This window comes from Chionomys nivalis, chromosome 10 (assembly GCF_950005125.1).
Source record: "Chionomys nivalis chromosome 10, mChiNiv1.1, whole genome shotgun sequence".
NCBI classification, from domain to species: Eukaryota; Metazoa; Chordata; class Mammalia; order Rodentia; family Cricetidae; genus Chionomys; species Chionomys nivalis.
This window is the reverse complement of record NC_080095.1, coordinates 28,124,570-28,140,520: the sequence shown is the minus strand read 5'-3', so window position 1 is coordinate 28,140,520 and position 15,951 is coordinate 28,124,570. Positions and strand designations below refer to the sequence as shown.

At 37.6% G+C, this 15,951-nt stretch overlaps 1 protein-coding gene across 1 annotated transcript in view; it reads right to left on the bottom strand.

Moving 5' to 3' along the window:
• Eml5 (EMAP like 5) overlaps positions 1–15,951 on the bottom strand; it is a 114,017-nt gene that overhangs the window by 30,839 nt on the left and 67,227 nt on the right. The window contains exons 22-28 of the mRNA XM_057782639.1: positions 11,905–12,057; positions 10,595–10,726; positions 8,933–9,021; positions 7,779–7,955; positions 3,919–4,120; positions 3,181–3,307; positions 164–178 (exon numbers count right to left, since the gene is read on the bottom strand). Coding sequence (XP_057638622.1) covers positions 164–178; positions 3,181–3,307; positions 3,919–4,120; positions 7,779–7,955; positions 8,933–9,021; positions 10,595–10,726; positions 11,905–12,057 — 895 coding nt within the window. The remainder of the gene's footprint in view (positions 1–163; positions 179–3,180; positions 3,308–3,918; positions 4,121–7,778; positions 7,956–8,932; positions 9,022–10,594; positions 10,727–11,904; positions 12,058–15,951) is intronic.

Genomic DNA, 15,951 nt, shown 5'->3' with positions numbered 1-15,951 from the left:
AATGAAGGCCTACTTACAAAATAACAATCACATTTCATTTTCTAATCTTTTTGTCAGGTGTAAGTAAATGTTTTATAGTAAAAATTAATACCTTGAGATACTCTAGGGATCAAAATAGAACAATAAACATTTTAATAGAATATGTTCTTTAAAAAACACTTACCTTACTACCCCCTGTCTTTGAAAGGAAAAGGAGAAGAAAGTGGGAAACACATAGAAAATTGATGGTGAATATACATAACAATAGGTAAAATAAAAGCAACATCATAAGAACTTTAAGAAAACACAAAATTTCTAATTTTATAACAGGTTTTGGATATCTTAATTAAAATACTAGAAATTGATTAAAATTAACTACCTTATGTACAAAATATTTACATAATGTATTTATTGAAAAATAAAGTCATATCACTATCAAAATCATTCAGAAAAAAATCCACTAAGTATTAACTATAGTAGCAATCAACTGTCACCAGAAATATTTCCTTTGAAGTAGGTGATTTGATGCTTAGATGATTATGAAGTAATTGATTAATATTTAATGGCTAACATTAAAATATGAAACAACTATTTAAATAGCTAAAGTATACTTTGAGTAATATATTCAAAACTGGCACGAAAAGTATCTCTTTTGATCTCTTTTTAATTTATTATTTTTTTTGTGAAAATGAGGACTCTTATAAGCCACATTAATGACATCTGTCTCAGCATTTTCAAAAGAATTTAGCAGAACTGACATTACAGAAATTGAGAATGAAATGCAAAAAAAAAAAAATTCAAGAATAAATTTGAGAAGTTAGCTACAAAAAATCCAAACTAGAGCTGGGCATGTTGGCTTCCACCTATAATCCCAACACCTGAGATGTAGAGGCAGAAAAAGTATGCATAGGAAGCAAGTCTGGGGTGCTGTACACAGTGAGATCCAGGCCTGACTGGACTACACAGTCAACAAACAAACAAAAAACCTAACAGAAATGGTTACAACAATGAAAACATTAAACAATTTCAAAAGAGGAAAATATTTCCATCTGCCATCACATGAAAGGCTTCACCAATGAAGAGAAATCAGCTTTACTGTGACCAAGTGTGGCTTCCAGAGTAAAGTTAGGTTATATAACAAACTGATCTGAATAATAACATTTCTTATTGAAAAAAATCAATAACTTATGAAAGAGATTATGGTACTTTTTATTTTTTATTACTTGGAAGATAGAATTTCCTTAAATAATACTAATTCTTCAAATATTAAATTTACAAATCCTTATCTGTTTATTTATATGTGTTCTTGTAATTAATAAATATTAAGGTAGTACTCTTTACTTTGTGAATATTTAATCTCAGGATTAGTATTTTAGGCTACTCTTTCTTTTCCTTTCTTTTTATTTTCAATGAGACAGGCTTTCAATTTGTAGACCTGGCTGACCTAGAAATTGCTTTGCAGAACAGGCTGTCCTCATGTCACAGAGTTCTGTCTCTGCCTCCCAAGAGCTAGTGTCACCACACATTGTATTTCATTAGATGAGAGTGTGTCATTAGTAAAGATATATTTCTTAATTATTAATATTTAATTCTTGAGTGTTTTATTTAGAACTTGAAATAACCCATAGATAAGGATTATAGCTCTAATTCTGCCAAAAGTGAAGACACACGTTGAGAACAGACTAATATTTTTCAAGGTCAAACAACTGATAAATGAATGACACAAATGGTTATTTTAGTCTTTTGTCTGACTCCAAATGTATGAATTTAGCACTAGACACTATCTTCTAGCAAGCTGCCTTACCCTGGAATTTTAATATAAGTATTCAGAACACGGTATGAATGACTTTTCTAACAATTTTATACTTTGTTTCTTCACACAGAACAAATGTACACCACCCTCTGACTCTTCTTTAGATGACCACCCACTGTGGTTACCTGAACATTTATGGACACACTGAGCACCTGAAGCAGAGCGGAGCTGCATTCCCTGGGAACACTGCCAGCAGTGAGTCCTAGAGTGCCTGGCTGTCTCCTTCCCCATTATTAGGTACAGCTCACCCCTAACTTCACCTCTATCCCTGAACATTAAACCCACGTTTCATGTTATTTGCTTTTCCACCAAACATGAACTTCTTATAGTAAAGTTTCCTTCATCACAGCCTTTTCTGGAAGTCACTGCTATCCCATCCACATTACCTGTTTCTCACCTTCTCTGGACAATGTCTTTTTATTATTTCTTAAAACCTCTTCACTTGTGAAGTCTGTACTTTGGCTCAGTTTGTTCTGTTTGTGGTTCTTAGAACAGAGCCCAGGCCTCACACATGCTGGCAAGTACTCTATCACCGAGCGACACATTCAAATCCCTAATGCCTCTTCACTTCCATCCTTGACTAGGAATACATTAGGTCAAATTCTCTTCTCAGCAAAGACTTCACTAAAATGTTCTCTGCTGGGCTGGGGAGACAGCTCAGTCAGCAAGGTACTTGCCTTACAAGCATGAGGACCTAAATTCAATCTTCAGAACCCATGTTAAAAAACAAAACAAAATAAACCAACAAAACAGATGTTAACCCTGAGACGTCCTGGTCAGCCAGACTTTGATATTTGGGGAATTCAGGCCCAGTGAGAGATTTTTGTCTCTAATTAATTAATGGGTGGTCCCTGAGAAACAACAGCTAACAGCCAAGGTCTTTCTCTGACCTTCACCAGCACTTGTGTTCATAATCAATCACACAAACATGTCTTGTATGTATATACAAAAAACACAGGAGTTTTCTTTTCATAAAATCGCTCTGCATGTGTTGATCCTATACCAAGACCAGTAATTTCCAGTAAAGAAATTCCACTTCAACTCATGTTGTGGGTACAGTTTTTGAAATAATGGCATCTGATCCTTCATTGAGGATTTTAGAGACTGGCTCACACCTAATCTATCACACACAATTATGAAAGACAGCAAATAAGATTACTTCAATCATAGTAACTTTATACATGGAAATAACATTCCCCAAACTCCTTGTAAAGATAGTGTAAACACCAAGAGCACTTAAGGACAGTTTCTAACAGTGGTTCACAACTGCATAATTCAATATATTACTAGCAGCGTCTACAGAAAATTTATATATAATTCAATTTTAGATATAATTCAATTTTTATATCATTATCATTTTCTCACCTAACTTTAAGTTTTATTATTACCTCTCATCAACTGATGGCTCTTTTTGTTGCAAATGAGGCTTGACTCCAAGCATTGGGCGGATATTGGTTGATAAGGCTCTGATGGTGTAACTGATTTCATTCTCTCTTGTCACATCACTGTCATAGCCTACCATCAAATACAATGGTTATCAAACAATAGCAAGGTGATCACTTACATTCTTATAAATTCTATTTCCTCCAACAGTGTAAAATAAATTGTTAAAGCCACATTACTAAATATGGAACTAGAAAGATTTATGTGAAGAATATTTAGTAATATGTAATAATGTCTACTAATTATCACTAATTATGTACCACAAGCTACAAACATGAACTCAATCATCTAATTTTTATTAAAAATATCATGAACATAAGGGCATAATTATAATAGTATATACTTTCAACTGTTAAGTGTGCGTGGTTAAATTATTCATCCTATGTTTTTATAATTACTGATATTACTGACATATTAAGAAAATAAAAATGATCTTAAAATATAAAGCTCAATAACATAAAAGCATTTAACAGCACTTAAAATATGATTGGTTGTCTTAGAGATGGTGAATATCTAAGCCAAATACATGCCAGTCATGAATCAAAAAACAATTTTGTTGTAAAACTGACCCAAACAATAACACAGTTGTTCAAACATTATTACTACTTATTTTTTAACTTCTGTAGTATAAATCAGTAGAGCTATTTTTTCTGTTTTTATTAAGATATTTTAAAATGGCATGCCTCCATCTTCTTCAGAATCTATATCAGATTCTTCACTATCACAAGACTTTTTTTCTCGATAGCTCTCCATTTCGTTTGTCCACACCATTAAAGACATATCTGCACCTCCTAGGGTAACCAGCATGCTGTCATCATAAGTCCAGCGAACATTTGTAACATGTGTGCTGTGAGCCACATACTTCTTAAACTTTCCAAATTTTCCCTGAAAATAAAACAAATTCAGACATGCTTTTTGAATTCTAGCATGGAAACTTTTGTTTGTAAAGTTTGATATATACATATAATATATATATGTTTTATATATATATATATATTATGTATACACACAATATATTTCACTTCAATCCACTGTGCTCACTTTGGTAAGTACTACCTACACATAGTTTCTTTCTTTCGTCCTTTGATGTTCCATACCTGCTAAGTAGGCAATAGGTACTCTACTATAGAACTACATCCTCCAGAATTATATTTCCCTTTTAAATACCAAGTAAACTGTAAGTTATAAACCCAGATTAGTTATACAAGTAAATTTGAGATCATAAACTATAAGCAGGTTTTAAGTGAATATCTTTTCAAAGTTGTTAAAGTTTCTTAAATAAATAAAGCATAAGAGTCAGGGAGATAGTTCAGCAGGTAAAGGAAAGGCACTTGCTGCCAAGACTGATGATATGAATGTGATCTCTAGATGCCACTTGCTGCAGAAGGAGAGAACCAACTTCAGCAAGTATCCTCTGACCTCTATATGTGCACATATGCCCACCAACCCTCACATGCAAATAAATAAGAAAAAAAATGTGAAAACCTTTTTGAAAGTAAGCAAAACATAGTGAGCAGCAAAATCAGTGAGTTCTCTGGGGGGAAAAGACAATGAAAATGAGAGGGCTGGGAGATGACTGAGCAGACAAAGGGACTTGCCGCAAAACCAGGTGACCAGAGTTTAATTTTCAGAACACTTGGTGGAAGGAGAAAACTGACTCTCCAAGTTGTCCTCTGGCCTCCATATGTATACAGGCCATGAGGCACATGTGCTGTTCCCCACAGATAAATGTAATAAAGACCCCCTTTTTCTGAGTAAGTGGAATATTTATTTAGTGGGTTTTGGAGGGGAAAGGGGGAAGGGGAGAAGGGAGAAGAGCTGAGAGAGGCAGAGAGAGAGAGAGAGACAGAGAGAGGGAGAGAGAGAAACAGAGAGGGGGGGAAGGGGAAGAGTGGGGGGAAGGGAGCGAGGCAGAAGTTGCCTCTTCAGGGGAGAGATGGAAAAGGGCGACCCTTTTATTTTTAAGTTGAGGAAGAGTCTGTCTTCAAACCACACAGTTTCTCTAAGATTGTGTGGTTCTTGCTAGAGTGAGCTCTCCCTTTCCTCTCTTCCCTTCTCCCATTGAGTAGAAACTCCCTGTCTGGGATGTTTATTTGAGTGCCCAAGCTCCCAATAAGAAGTTTTATCGCAGAGTAGTACTCTAATGTATATATATTCCACACTTTCTTCATCCATTCTTCTATTGAAGGGCATCTAGGTTGCTTCCAGGTTCTGGCTATTACAAATAATGCTGCTGTGAACATAGTTGGACAAATGCTTTTGTCATATGATAGGGCATCTCTTGGGTATATTCCCAAGAGTGCTATTGCTGGGTCCAGGGGTAGGTTGATCCCAATGACTTCTCGAATTTTGCATGCAAATGGATGGAAATAGAAAATACGATCCTGAGGGAGGTAACCCAGACCCAAAAAGAAGATCATGGGATGTACTCACTCATAATTGGTTTCTAGCCATGGATAGGGGCCACTGAGTCTATAATTTGTGATCCTAAAGAAGCTAAACAAGAGGGTAAACCCAAGGAAAAACATATAGATATCCTCCCAGCTATGGGAAATAGACAAGATTGATGGGCAAAAAATTGGAATCTTGGGGGTGGGGTGGGATGGGGATGAGGGGTGATGGGGAGAGAAAAGTGTGAAGGGGAGGATGAGGGGAACTGGGGGAATCGGGGTGATTGGGGTTAAAGGAAGGTTGGATTGGGGAGCAGGGAAACTCATACCTTAGTTAAGGGAGCCACCTAAGGGTTGGCAAGAGACTTGAACCTGGAATGGCTACCAGATGCCCAGGGCAATGTCCCCAGTTAGTTCATTGGGGCACCTGAGGATAGGGAACCTGAAATGAACCTATCCTATAATCATACTGATGAATATCTTGCATATTGCCATAGAACCTTCATCTAGCGATGGATGGAGATAGAGACAGAGACCCACACTGGAGCACCGGACTGAGCTCCCAAGGTTATAATGAGGAGCAGAAGGAGAGAGAACATGAACAAGGAAGTCAGGACCATGAGGGGTGCACCCAACCACTGAGACAGGGGGGCCGATCTATTGGGAGCTCACCAAGGCCAGCTGGACTGCTACTGAAAAAAACATGGGATAAAACCGGACTCTCTGAATGTGGCAGACAATGAGAGCTGACGAGAGGCCAAGGAGAATAGCACAGGAACTTTCATCCGGCGATGGATCGAGAGAGAGACAGAGACCCAATTTGGATCAACCGTCTGAGCTTTTAAGGTCCAAATGAGGAGCAGAAGGAGGGAGAACGTGAGCAAGGAAATCAGGACCACGAGGCGTGCACCCACCCACTGTGACAGTGGAACTGATCTATTGGGAGCTATCCAAGGCCAGCTGGACTGGGACTGAATAAGCATGGGTTCAAACTGGACTCTCTGAACAAGGCGGACAATGAAGGCTCATGAGAAGCCAAGGACAATGGCACTAGGTTTCGATCCTAATACATGAACTGGCTCTGTGGGAGCGTAGCCTGTTTGGATGCTCACCTTCTTGGACCTAGATAGAAGTGGGAGGACCTTGGTCTTCCTGTAGAGCAGGGAATTTGGACTGCTCTTCAGTATCGAGAGGGAGGGGGAGTGGACTAGGGGGAGGAGAAGTAGAGTGGGGATAGGGAGAGGGGAGCGGGGGGAGGGGGCAATATGTGGGAGGAGGGGGAGGGAAATGGGAAACGGGGAGCAGTTGGAAATTTTAATTAAAAAAGAAAAAAAAGAAAAAGAAGTTTTAAACCTATGTTTTCATTTCATTGAGTATCTAAAAATGCTCATATGGGCAACTGAGGTTACCATGAATGAAATATCATGATATATTTTTAGCATTCCACTTCAAATTTTGTTCATATTCCTATTGATGCTAAATTATAATCTATAACTTAGTTTATGATAGCTGGGAAGTAAATGCCCTTGCACTCTATACACAAGTTTTATTTTTATAGTAAGCAGAGCCTTAAGTTTTATAGTAGTGTGAACAGAGGTTTGTAAAAAAATGAGATGAACAATCAAACAACACAGCCTAGGTTATGTAGCATTGTAAAGAATCTGTACTAACTGGTTTCAAAAAAAATCATGATATTAATCAGTGTTATTTAATTTTATTTAAATATTTAATATTTAATTGCCCTCTTTTCTAATGTAAAACCTACATTTATAAAGTTTGTATTGACTCCTAATGATATATATTTAAGTTATATTTATACTTATAATTACTTATAAAATTTAATAGTAATAAAAAGAATACTGAGGGAGATATATATATATTTAATAATGAAAACCACTAAACAATATAACATACAAAACAAGGCACTGTACAATATGTAACATACAAAACAAGGCACAGTTTAGTAAACTATAATATTTATTTTAGATAAAGGCTATAAATATGATGCCAAGAATAGGAAAACCAATTCCAAACCTCTGGTGATATAGCATTACTTACTATCTATGCATTATTAATGTTAAAACAATGAAATCATGCTACTTTCACCACTTTCATTACAATGCTCATTAGATAAGTTAAAGAAAAACACATACTTTAGCTGGGTATCTAAACAGTTTCACGAATCCCAAATCATCTCCTGTGGCCAGCACCATTTTGTCACTGGTGAGACAAGAGGCAGTTACATCTGTGACTTCTCCAATTATTGGCCAAATTCCCTCACAACATAAACCAAGTACACTTGTCCATGAGGCCCAACTAATTTTTTCCACCTAAAAATATAAAAAAAAATGCTGTAAGTTTCTAATATTTAATATGCAAAGTCTGAACATTTCTCTGTCACTGCCTAAGATTTAACAGGAAAACTGCCTTTATAAACTGGCTTTATAGCTCCCTAGGCCCACCACCCGCAGAGAATTTCAACATGGTATTATTCAGGACATACTTACTATATACATACTATGTGTCCTAGCTGTTGAAAAACAATGATAAGTAAAACTCCTTCTTCCTACAGATTAGCCAAAACTAATATTTACTATGCATCTAAGTCTCTATTAATGTGTCATAAACATGTTTTCCAATTAGTCTAGAAATTAAGACTCTGAGAGCCTCTTTATTTATTTAGCCCCATTGATGTCAAATCTGCTGAGCATCTCTTCCTAGGTCATGCCAAATTAGTAATATTATCAGACACAAGATGGAGAATAATTTTCTTTCCTTCCTCCTTCCCTATCTCTGCTCTCTTCCCCTCTCCTACCCTCATACATACCTGCAAGAACAAATATCTTAGGTACACAGGCTTCAAAAGATGTCATGCACACGGTCCTTCAAAGGAGATGGCACAACCTCTATTATCATCCTTTTAGGACAGTGACTCAAGTGCAGCTAAGTATACAAGTTTTTATATTCCTTTTGTTTTCTTTTTGGAGACAGGACTTCTCTATGTAAACGCTGTGTAACCTAGAACTCACTGTGTAGACCAGGCTGGCCTAGAACTCATAGAGATCTGCCTGCCTCTGCCTTCCCAGTGTTGGGATTAAAGGTGTGAGCCACCAGGCCCAGATTCCTTCTTTTAAAATGTTTCCCTTTCCTTTACCCATCTAGGTATCTATGTAGCCCAGTAAAACAAAGCCACCCACAGACCTATCCAAACAATGTGAGAATGGTCATCACATGTAGGAAGGAGGCCTAAGCTTTCCAATCAATGTCAATTATATAAACATCACTTCAAGCATCACCATCTTCCTACCTCTGTACTGGGGATAGTTTGTTTTTTCCCTCTGGGAGCTTCAAAGAATAACTGCTCTTTAGCACCAGTGTTGACCTGTAAAAGCTTTCCTTAAAAGAAAAAATTTAAAAGTTACAGACATACATATTAAAAACACATAAATACAAATATCATGACCCTGAACCGAAATTCTCAGAAAGAAAACAAAACATAACGTGTGATAAACCTCTCACAGGCTGATCAGAACTTGTGTAATTCTCTAGGGAGAGTGGAATATTCTGGTCTGGAGACAAATTATCGTGGGTTAGCTTTAGTTCCCTAAGAAGTCACCTACAACTCACCTCTGCATGAGACCTGGCATGTTTGTGACTATTAATTAGGTAAATCCTTTTAGGACATTCATAGCCCTAGCTTCCACAGACCCAGAGACTAATGTCTGCAGGCAGCATCTAAGGCCTTAAACAGAGCTTCCTCTTTGCATAACCCATCTACCCGGTCTAAACACAAATGTACTTTTAAAATGTCTTGATTTATAACTTTTCTGGCTTTATGATTATGCAAACTTCATGTAACTGTTACTACCTTAGGACATGGTATTAGGAGTAACCTGAGTCTGTGTTCTTCGGCCATGGTCACTCATATTTGGCTCCAAAACAAGCAGTCTCTTACTCCCTATGAAGTGATAGTCTTTGCACGGATATTTGTGTTTTGTTTGCATTTTTTACAGGAAAACTTAAGTTTGAGGCCTGTGTTTTGAGGATTCAAGAGGCTGAGACTAGGACAGCGAGCGCACAAGTTCAAGGACTGCCTGGAGTACAGAGTGAGTTCAAGGACTGCCTGGAGTACAGAGTGAGTTCAAGGACTGCCTGGAGTACAGAGTGAGTTCAAGGCAAACCTGTGGGATTAAGTGAGACCCCATGTAAAAGTGGAAAATGAGAAATGAGATAGGAACACAGCTCAGTGGTAGATCACTTGCCTAGCATGCACAAGGTCCTAGGTCAGTTTCCTCTATAGTGAATTATTAACATCATTGCATTTTCTTAATTCCCTTATAATTAAAAAGTTTCATTCATAAAAAGCTTATTTTTATGTAGGCAAACAGTTAAAACTATCTTACTTGCTATGTCCACTAAAAAGAAAACTGAAACAAATTGTTCTGTTAAAATTACTTCAAATTTTTAAAAGTACAAGTAAACCGCTTAAGGATATTTGAGAAATCTTAACCTTATAACATGAAATTTACAAAACTGAAAATGTGAGATAGCCTTTAAAATGAGGATATTTAAAATATTTAACATTTGTTTGAACTTTTCAAAGTGTTATATGCTATACATTCTGCAAAGAAGTTCTCATTAAATACTATGCCACAAGATTATGATGGTTTTTAGAAAACACATAGTAAATTAAGTCATGGAAGAAATGCTTTAAAAATCTTCACTAACATTTCTTTTTGAAATGTGTGAAACTTACCTGACAAAACCCAGAACATTATGACTAAAGTCTTTCTTGAATAAAATTGAATCACTTTAAAATTAACTTCTTAACACCTACTGTACTCCCATCTGAATGATATGAGATGAGCTACTGAAAAGTCTGAACTTTACAGCGCTCACCTGGGGCTCCTGTAAAGAGCTACACCAGCGCCATGACGCTCTTGTCAGTATCGAGTCACTGAAGTCTTACCTCTGGAGTCCCAGTCAATGTGGGTTATGTAGCTGGTGGCTCCTTTGCAGATGCCCACTCGTTTACTGCTCATCACATTGTATATATCTATGAAGCTGTCGTGAGACGCCACAGCTAGGTATTTCCCAGAACCTACAACAGAAACATTTGCTTGGTATTTCCTACCTATGGGAGGAGTTTAACTCTGCAACCAGAGGTAACTCTACTTATCTTTTGGGGGAAATCGTAAGTGTCCAATAAATTATATTATAATCAGATGTAAATGTTGATATCAAATGACAATCTATTTCTTTAAGAATATTAATAACAAAATGAAGTGAACATTAGTTCAGTGTATGGCACGTTTTATTTTATTTTATTTTCAATTTTACATAGTCTGACTTTGTTTATTGTTTTTCTGGGGAACAAATCCAAGGCCTCATGAATATAAGCACAAATCCTCTCCCACTAGTAACACCTAAGCACTGCCTTTCTAAAGGGCTATTTTGGACAGCAAATTTTAAAGAGTCATTTATGTTCCAATTTTGATACAATCAATCTTTCCAAAAAGATCTTGTTAAGTTTAGGGGAGAAATGGACATGAATCAACATAAGAAATGTTGTCTTATCATTAGTAATTTAGTCATTTTAGTCAGCACTGTAGTAGACAATGAATCAATGAAATTAGTAACATAAAACATGCAACTTCAAAAGCATTACTATATCAAAAAGTAGTTATTTGTCCCCTTTTATTTGCAAATATGAAAACTAAAGTCCACCTAAATTGTTCTGGCCCCAAGTCATTTGGAACATTAGTGGCATAAGGATTAAGATTAAACAAGACATTTGTACCTGGCAAGTACAGGGCTCTTACACTTCACCCCACTGCCTGATCAAAAAGTAAAATTCTGGAGCTGGAGAGATGGTCAGTGATAAGAGTTCTAGCAATGAAAGCATGAAGATTTTTAATTTGGATCTTCACACCCATGTACAGGCTTGGCATGACTACACCCTGTGACCCCAACACTTGCTGGGGTCAGAGACAGGAGGACTGTTGACCTTGTAGGTAGCCTAGCTTCAGGCTCAGTAAGAAATTGTCATAAAGGACTAAAGTGGATGATGATTAAGCAGGGCACCTAACTCTGTCCTCTACAAGTGTGCACACGACACATGCATATACACTACAAACTGAAAAACCACATTCACACACACACAAAGAGAGAGACAGAGAGAATGGTCTGAGGTAAAGTTACAAAATTATTACATGTTGATTCATTTACTCACTGCCAGACTGATGCAAATAATCAAATATAATTTCAATGCAATCTCACCAGGTGAAAACTGGATATCTGAAATAATATCTTTTCTGTGGTGAAAGGACACGAGATCCTCTAGAGTGTCTGCATTTGCCATTAAGAAGCTTCCATCATTGAGACCTACAGCTAAAACTTTTCCGTCAGGAGAAAAACAGCAGCACCTCCCACCTGAAAGAGAAGGAAAGCAAGGGAATTTCTTGTCACGTATACAAGTTTAGAATATGTGCTTTAAGGGCCTTTAATTATACAAAGGAACCTCTATTTATTATGGCCTCAAATCAACATAAAAAAGAAGTCAAGAAATTCTGTTAAAACAAATGAGTTCCTAACCTTAACAAGAATGTACAGTTATTTGCCTTAACAGAAAGCTGATAAAAAGGAGAATTCTTAACTAATAAAAAGCCAATTGTTGTAGACTATTATTTTAAGGTATGTCACATTACGCTCGGAAACATTAGTTTAACAATGTAAAGATGTGTTGCTTTTGTTTATGCTGCATTTGTTTAACTCTGTGAAGCTGTGATTCTTTGACTGTCTGAAACACTTGATGGCCTAATAAAAAGCTAAACAGCCAACAACGAGGCAGGGAAAAGGAAAGGAAGGGCTGGCAGGCAAAGAGTATAAATAGAAGGCAAAATCTGGAGAGGAAAAAGAAGCAAGTTAGAACAAGGAGAGAAGGACATCGGGGGCCAGCAACCCAGCTACCCAGCAAGCCATGGAAAAAGATATAAAGAAAGGTATACAGAAATAGAAAAGGAAAAAGTCCAGAGGCAAAAGATAATGTAATAGTTTAAGTTGAGAAAAGATGGCTAACAACAAGTCAAGCTAAGGCCAGGCATTCATAAGTAAGACTAAGTCTTCATGTGTGATTTACTTGGGAGCTAGGTGGTGAGCCCCTCAAAACCAAAAGAGTAAAACAACCAACAACATTTGGCATACCAACATGGGAGTAGAGTAATAGAAAATCCAACTATAGCCAATGACCTAAGGGAAGATTGGGGGTGGGAGGCAAGGGATATCTTTGAATGTTCTATTAAAACAAAAAATTTTTAAAAATCTTTGTAAAAATGCTTCAGAAATTAAAAAGGATATTGGACAATTATTAGTTTAAGCTAGGAAGATCTGTTTCAAAACTCTATAATATTAATACTGTTTATTATTAATGATATTACTATTCATTTTAAAAGCAGTCAGAGTTATACTGATAAATAAAGAAATAATAATGGGCTTATCCTAACAGCAAGAGATATGGCAAGCAAAGGCAAAACCCTAAAGCTTTTGGTACTAGCATGTAATCTGAGGGATAGGTGAGGTTGTTACAGAATGAAAAATCAGACTGCACTGGGAATAAGTAATCATCTAATTATCAAGCACGTACCCCTTTAGTTAAGAATGCCTAAAAGAAACTCAGTGGAAGACATGATGAAAGCCATCTGACATATTTTAACACTTCTCGGGAGAACAAGCTAGAGATACAAACGGGGGATGATAGTATGTGGGTGGTGGTTATAAACACGAATTTGGATAGAACTTGTCATTTATTACCAGCCAACCCCAAATCCATATTTCCTTTCCCTGTTTGTTTGATATTAAAGCAGAATGATGTAGATACTTTGTCAGCCAGCATGATTTTTCCACAGCAGGAAGGTCATTATGAAGTGCCTCTGCAGATAGCGCAGGGATCTCCTTTGGGAACGTTCCACGAGCGTTGTCCAGGAATCCCAAACTGCTACTTAACATGACGTAGCTGAAACCTGTTATCCTGTGACCTGAGTCTCGGATCAGGACTGTGTTGGTTAGTTTGTCAACTAGATACAAGACAGAGTCATCTGAGAAGAGGGCATCTCAAATGAGAAGACGCTGCCATCAGATTGGCCATGGGGCATTTTCTTGACTTGTGATTGATTTGAGAGGTGCAGCCCAGCCCACTGTGGGTAGTGCCGCTCTGAGCAGGTAGTTCTGGGGTGTGGAAGAAAGCAGATGAAGAAGCCAGGAGCAGCGAGTCAGCAAGCAGCACTCCTCCATGGATCCTGCTTCAGGTCCTGCTCTATCCTTCCTGATGGAACTCAGCTGTGAGCAGAAATAAACCCCTTTCTCTCCAGGTTGCTTTTGGCCATGGTCTTTATCACAGTAACAGAAACCAGACTAGTACAAAAACTGAATTTGAGGTCAGGACTGCTCTTATTTACATGACTATGATTTGCAGAGCCCTTACTTGCATGGCGGAAATTGTACAACTGGAAATTGTATGCACAGTGGGGTGCATATGATCCCCAACACTGCATAGAAGCCAATGTGGACTGCCCTCCTTTTACATGGTATTAATTACATGCCAGGAAACTGCACACTAAGCACAAGGACTTTAAACTGCAGCCATGTTCCTACAGCTGTATACTAAAGACAGTCTTCTAGTGTGCTGACCTTTACCGTATATTCAATACACTACTCTTCTTATTGCATAATTCCTTCCCCACTAATGTAGCCCCGGACCCAATACCACAAGAAAACTGCAAAGCCAAAAGTGAAGAAAGGGACCTTGCTTCTTTCTTTTAGAGCAGTGGGTCCAGCAGATAGATTTACAGGGATTGAGGTGGGGCTGTGGATGACTGTGATGTTAGAGCAGAAACTTTCCTAGACTTCTGGTAAACTCCTTTACCACTGGCAGAAACAAGGCCTTCTCCTTGAAAGAGATCTGAATTTCATCCTGAGGAGGTCATTACTTCCTTTATGTTCATTCCTTTTTCATTGTCCACTGTCCCTTACAGGAACATCTGCTTCTTTACTTGCTCCTTTTATACCCTCCAGAATCCTCTCTTCTGTCTTTTAGTAATTAACTGCCTTTTAGTAGTTATCACTTCATAACCTTTGGGCTGAGCAGTCTGAGTCCCTGCCAACAGGAAATGAAATGTCAGTAATTGAAAGCACGGACAAGCTTCACAATTAGCCAGGTTCTCTCCGGCTGCTGTGATGACTATATATCTAAGGCCTTGGGGAGCCCAAGTGGGCTATAAACACTGTGCTAATGATGATTACAAGAAAAGTGATGTACAAGAGATTCTGAATGCATAAATCATTTACAGAGAAACTAACCAGCTCAGGTCTGAAGTGTTCAGCACAAGTCAGAAAGCTTCCACAAGTTTAAAAGAATTCCTGACACCCAATGGGCCATAAAAATTAAACACAAGTTTAACTTTGGGAGTAAATTATAATGTCAATTTAATTACACAGCCTCTCCACATTTCTTTTGTGACAATTGGGAAATAGAATGGGAACTCTGAAAATCTGAATATGAACATTTGGTTGTACTCTGACAAGATTGAGATCTCAAATTTTTACGTAATTCTAAGGACTCTCTTGCCAATACACATAGTTTGCTTCTTTCTGTATCTGAGAAATATGACCTGGAGCAGCTGCTTATAAAGAAATGAAGAAATGTCAGAAGCACCCTGTGTTGTCTGTCACTAGACTCAGTGTGGGTAAAATATAGCAGTCTCTAGAGCAGTGGGTCTCAACCTGTGGGTCACAACCCCCTTGGGGCCAAGTGACCCTTTCACATGAGTCACATAGCAGATATCCTGAATATAAGATATTTATATTATGAGCCATAATAGTAACACAATTGTAATTATGTAGTAGCAGCAAAAACAATTTTATGGTTGTGGGTCAGCACAACATCTGTATTAAAGGTCAGAGAGAGCATTAGGAAGGTTGAGAACCACTGCTCTAGAGCAAAGATGGACAAAAGGAGTTTCATGTTTATAAGCCACAAAACAGCCATCAAAACTGTTCAGCTCTGTGACAGCAGTACAGCAGCCCTAGATGACACGGCACAGAGGACATGGATGTGATCCAATTCAACTTTACTCTCTGCTGAATGTGGCGGTTCAGTGTAACTTTAGTACTCAGGAAGCTGAGGCAGGAGGGATAGACAGACAGAACAAAACATCCTTTATAACCAGAAGAGAGGATGGGCTCAAGCTGATACACAAGTATGAAGCAGGATACAAAAACAGGGAACATTATGGCATCATGAGAATGAAAATGATCCCCTTGAAGCTTCTT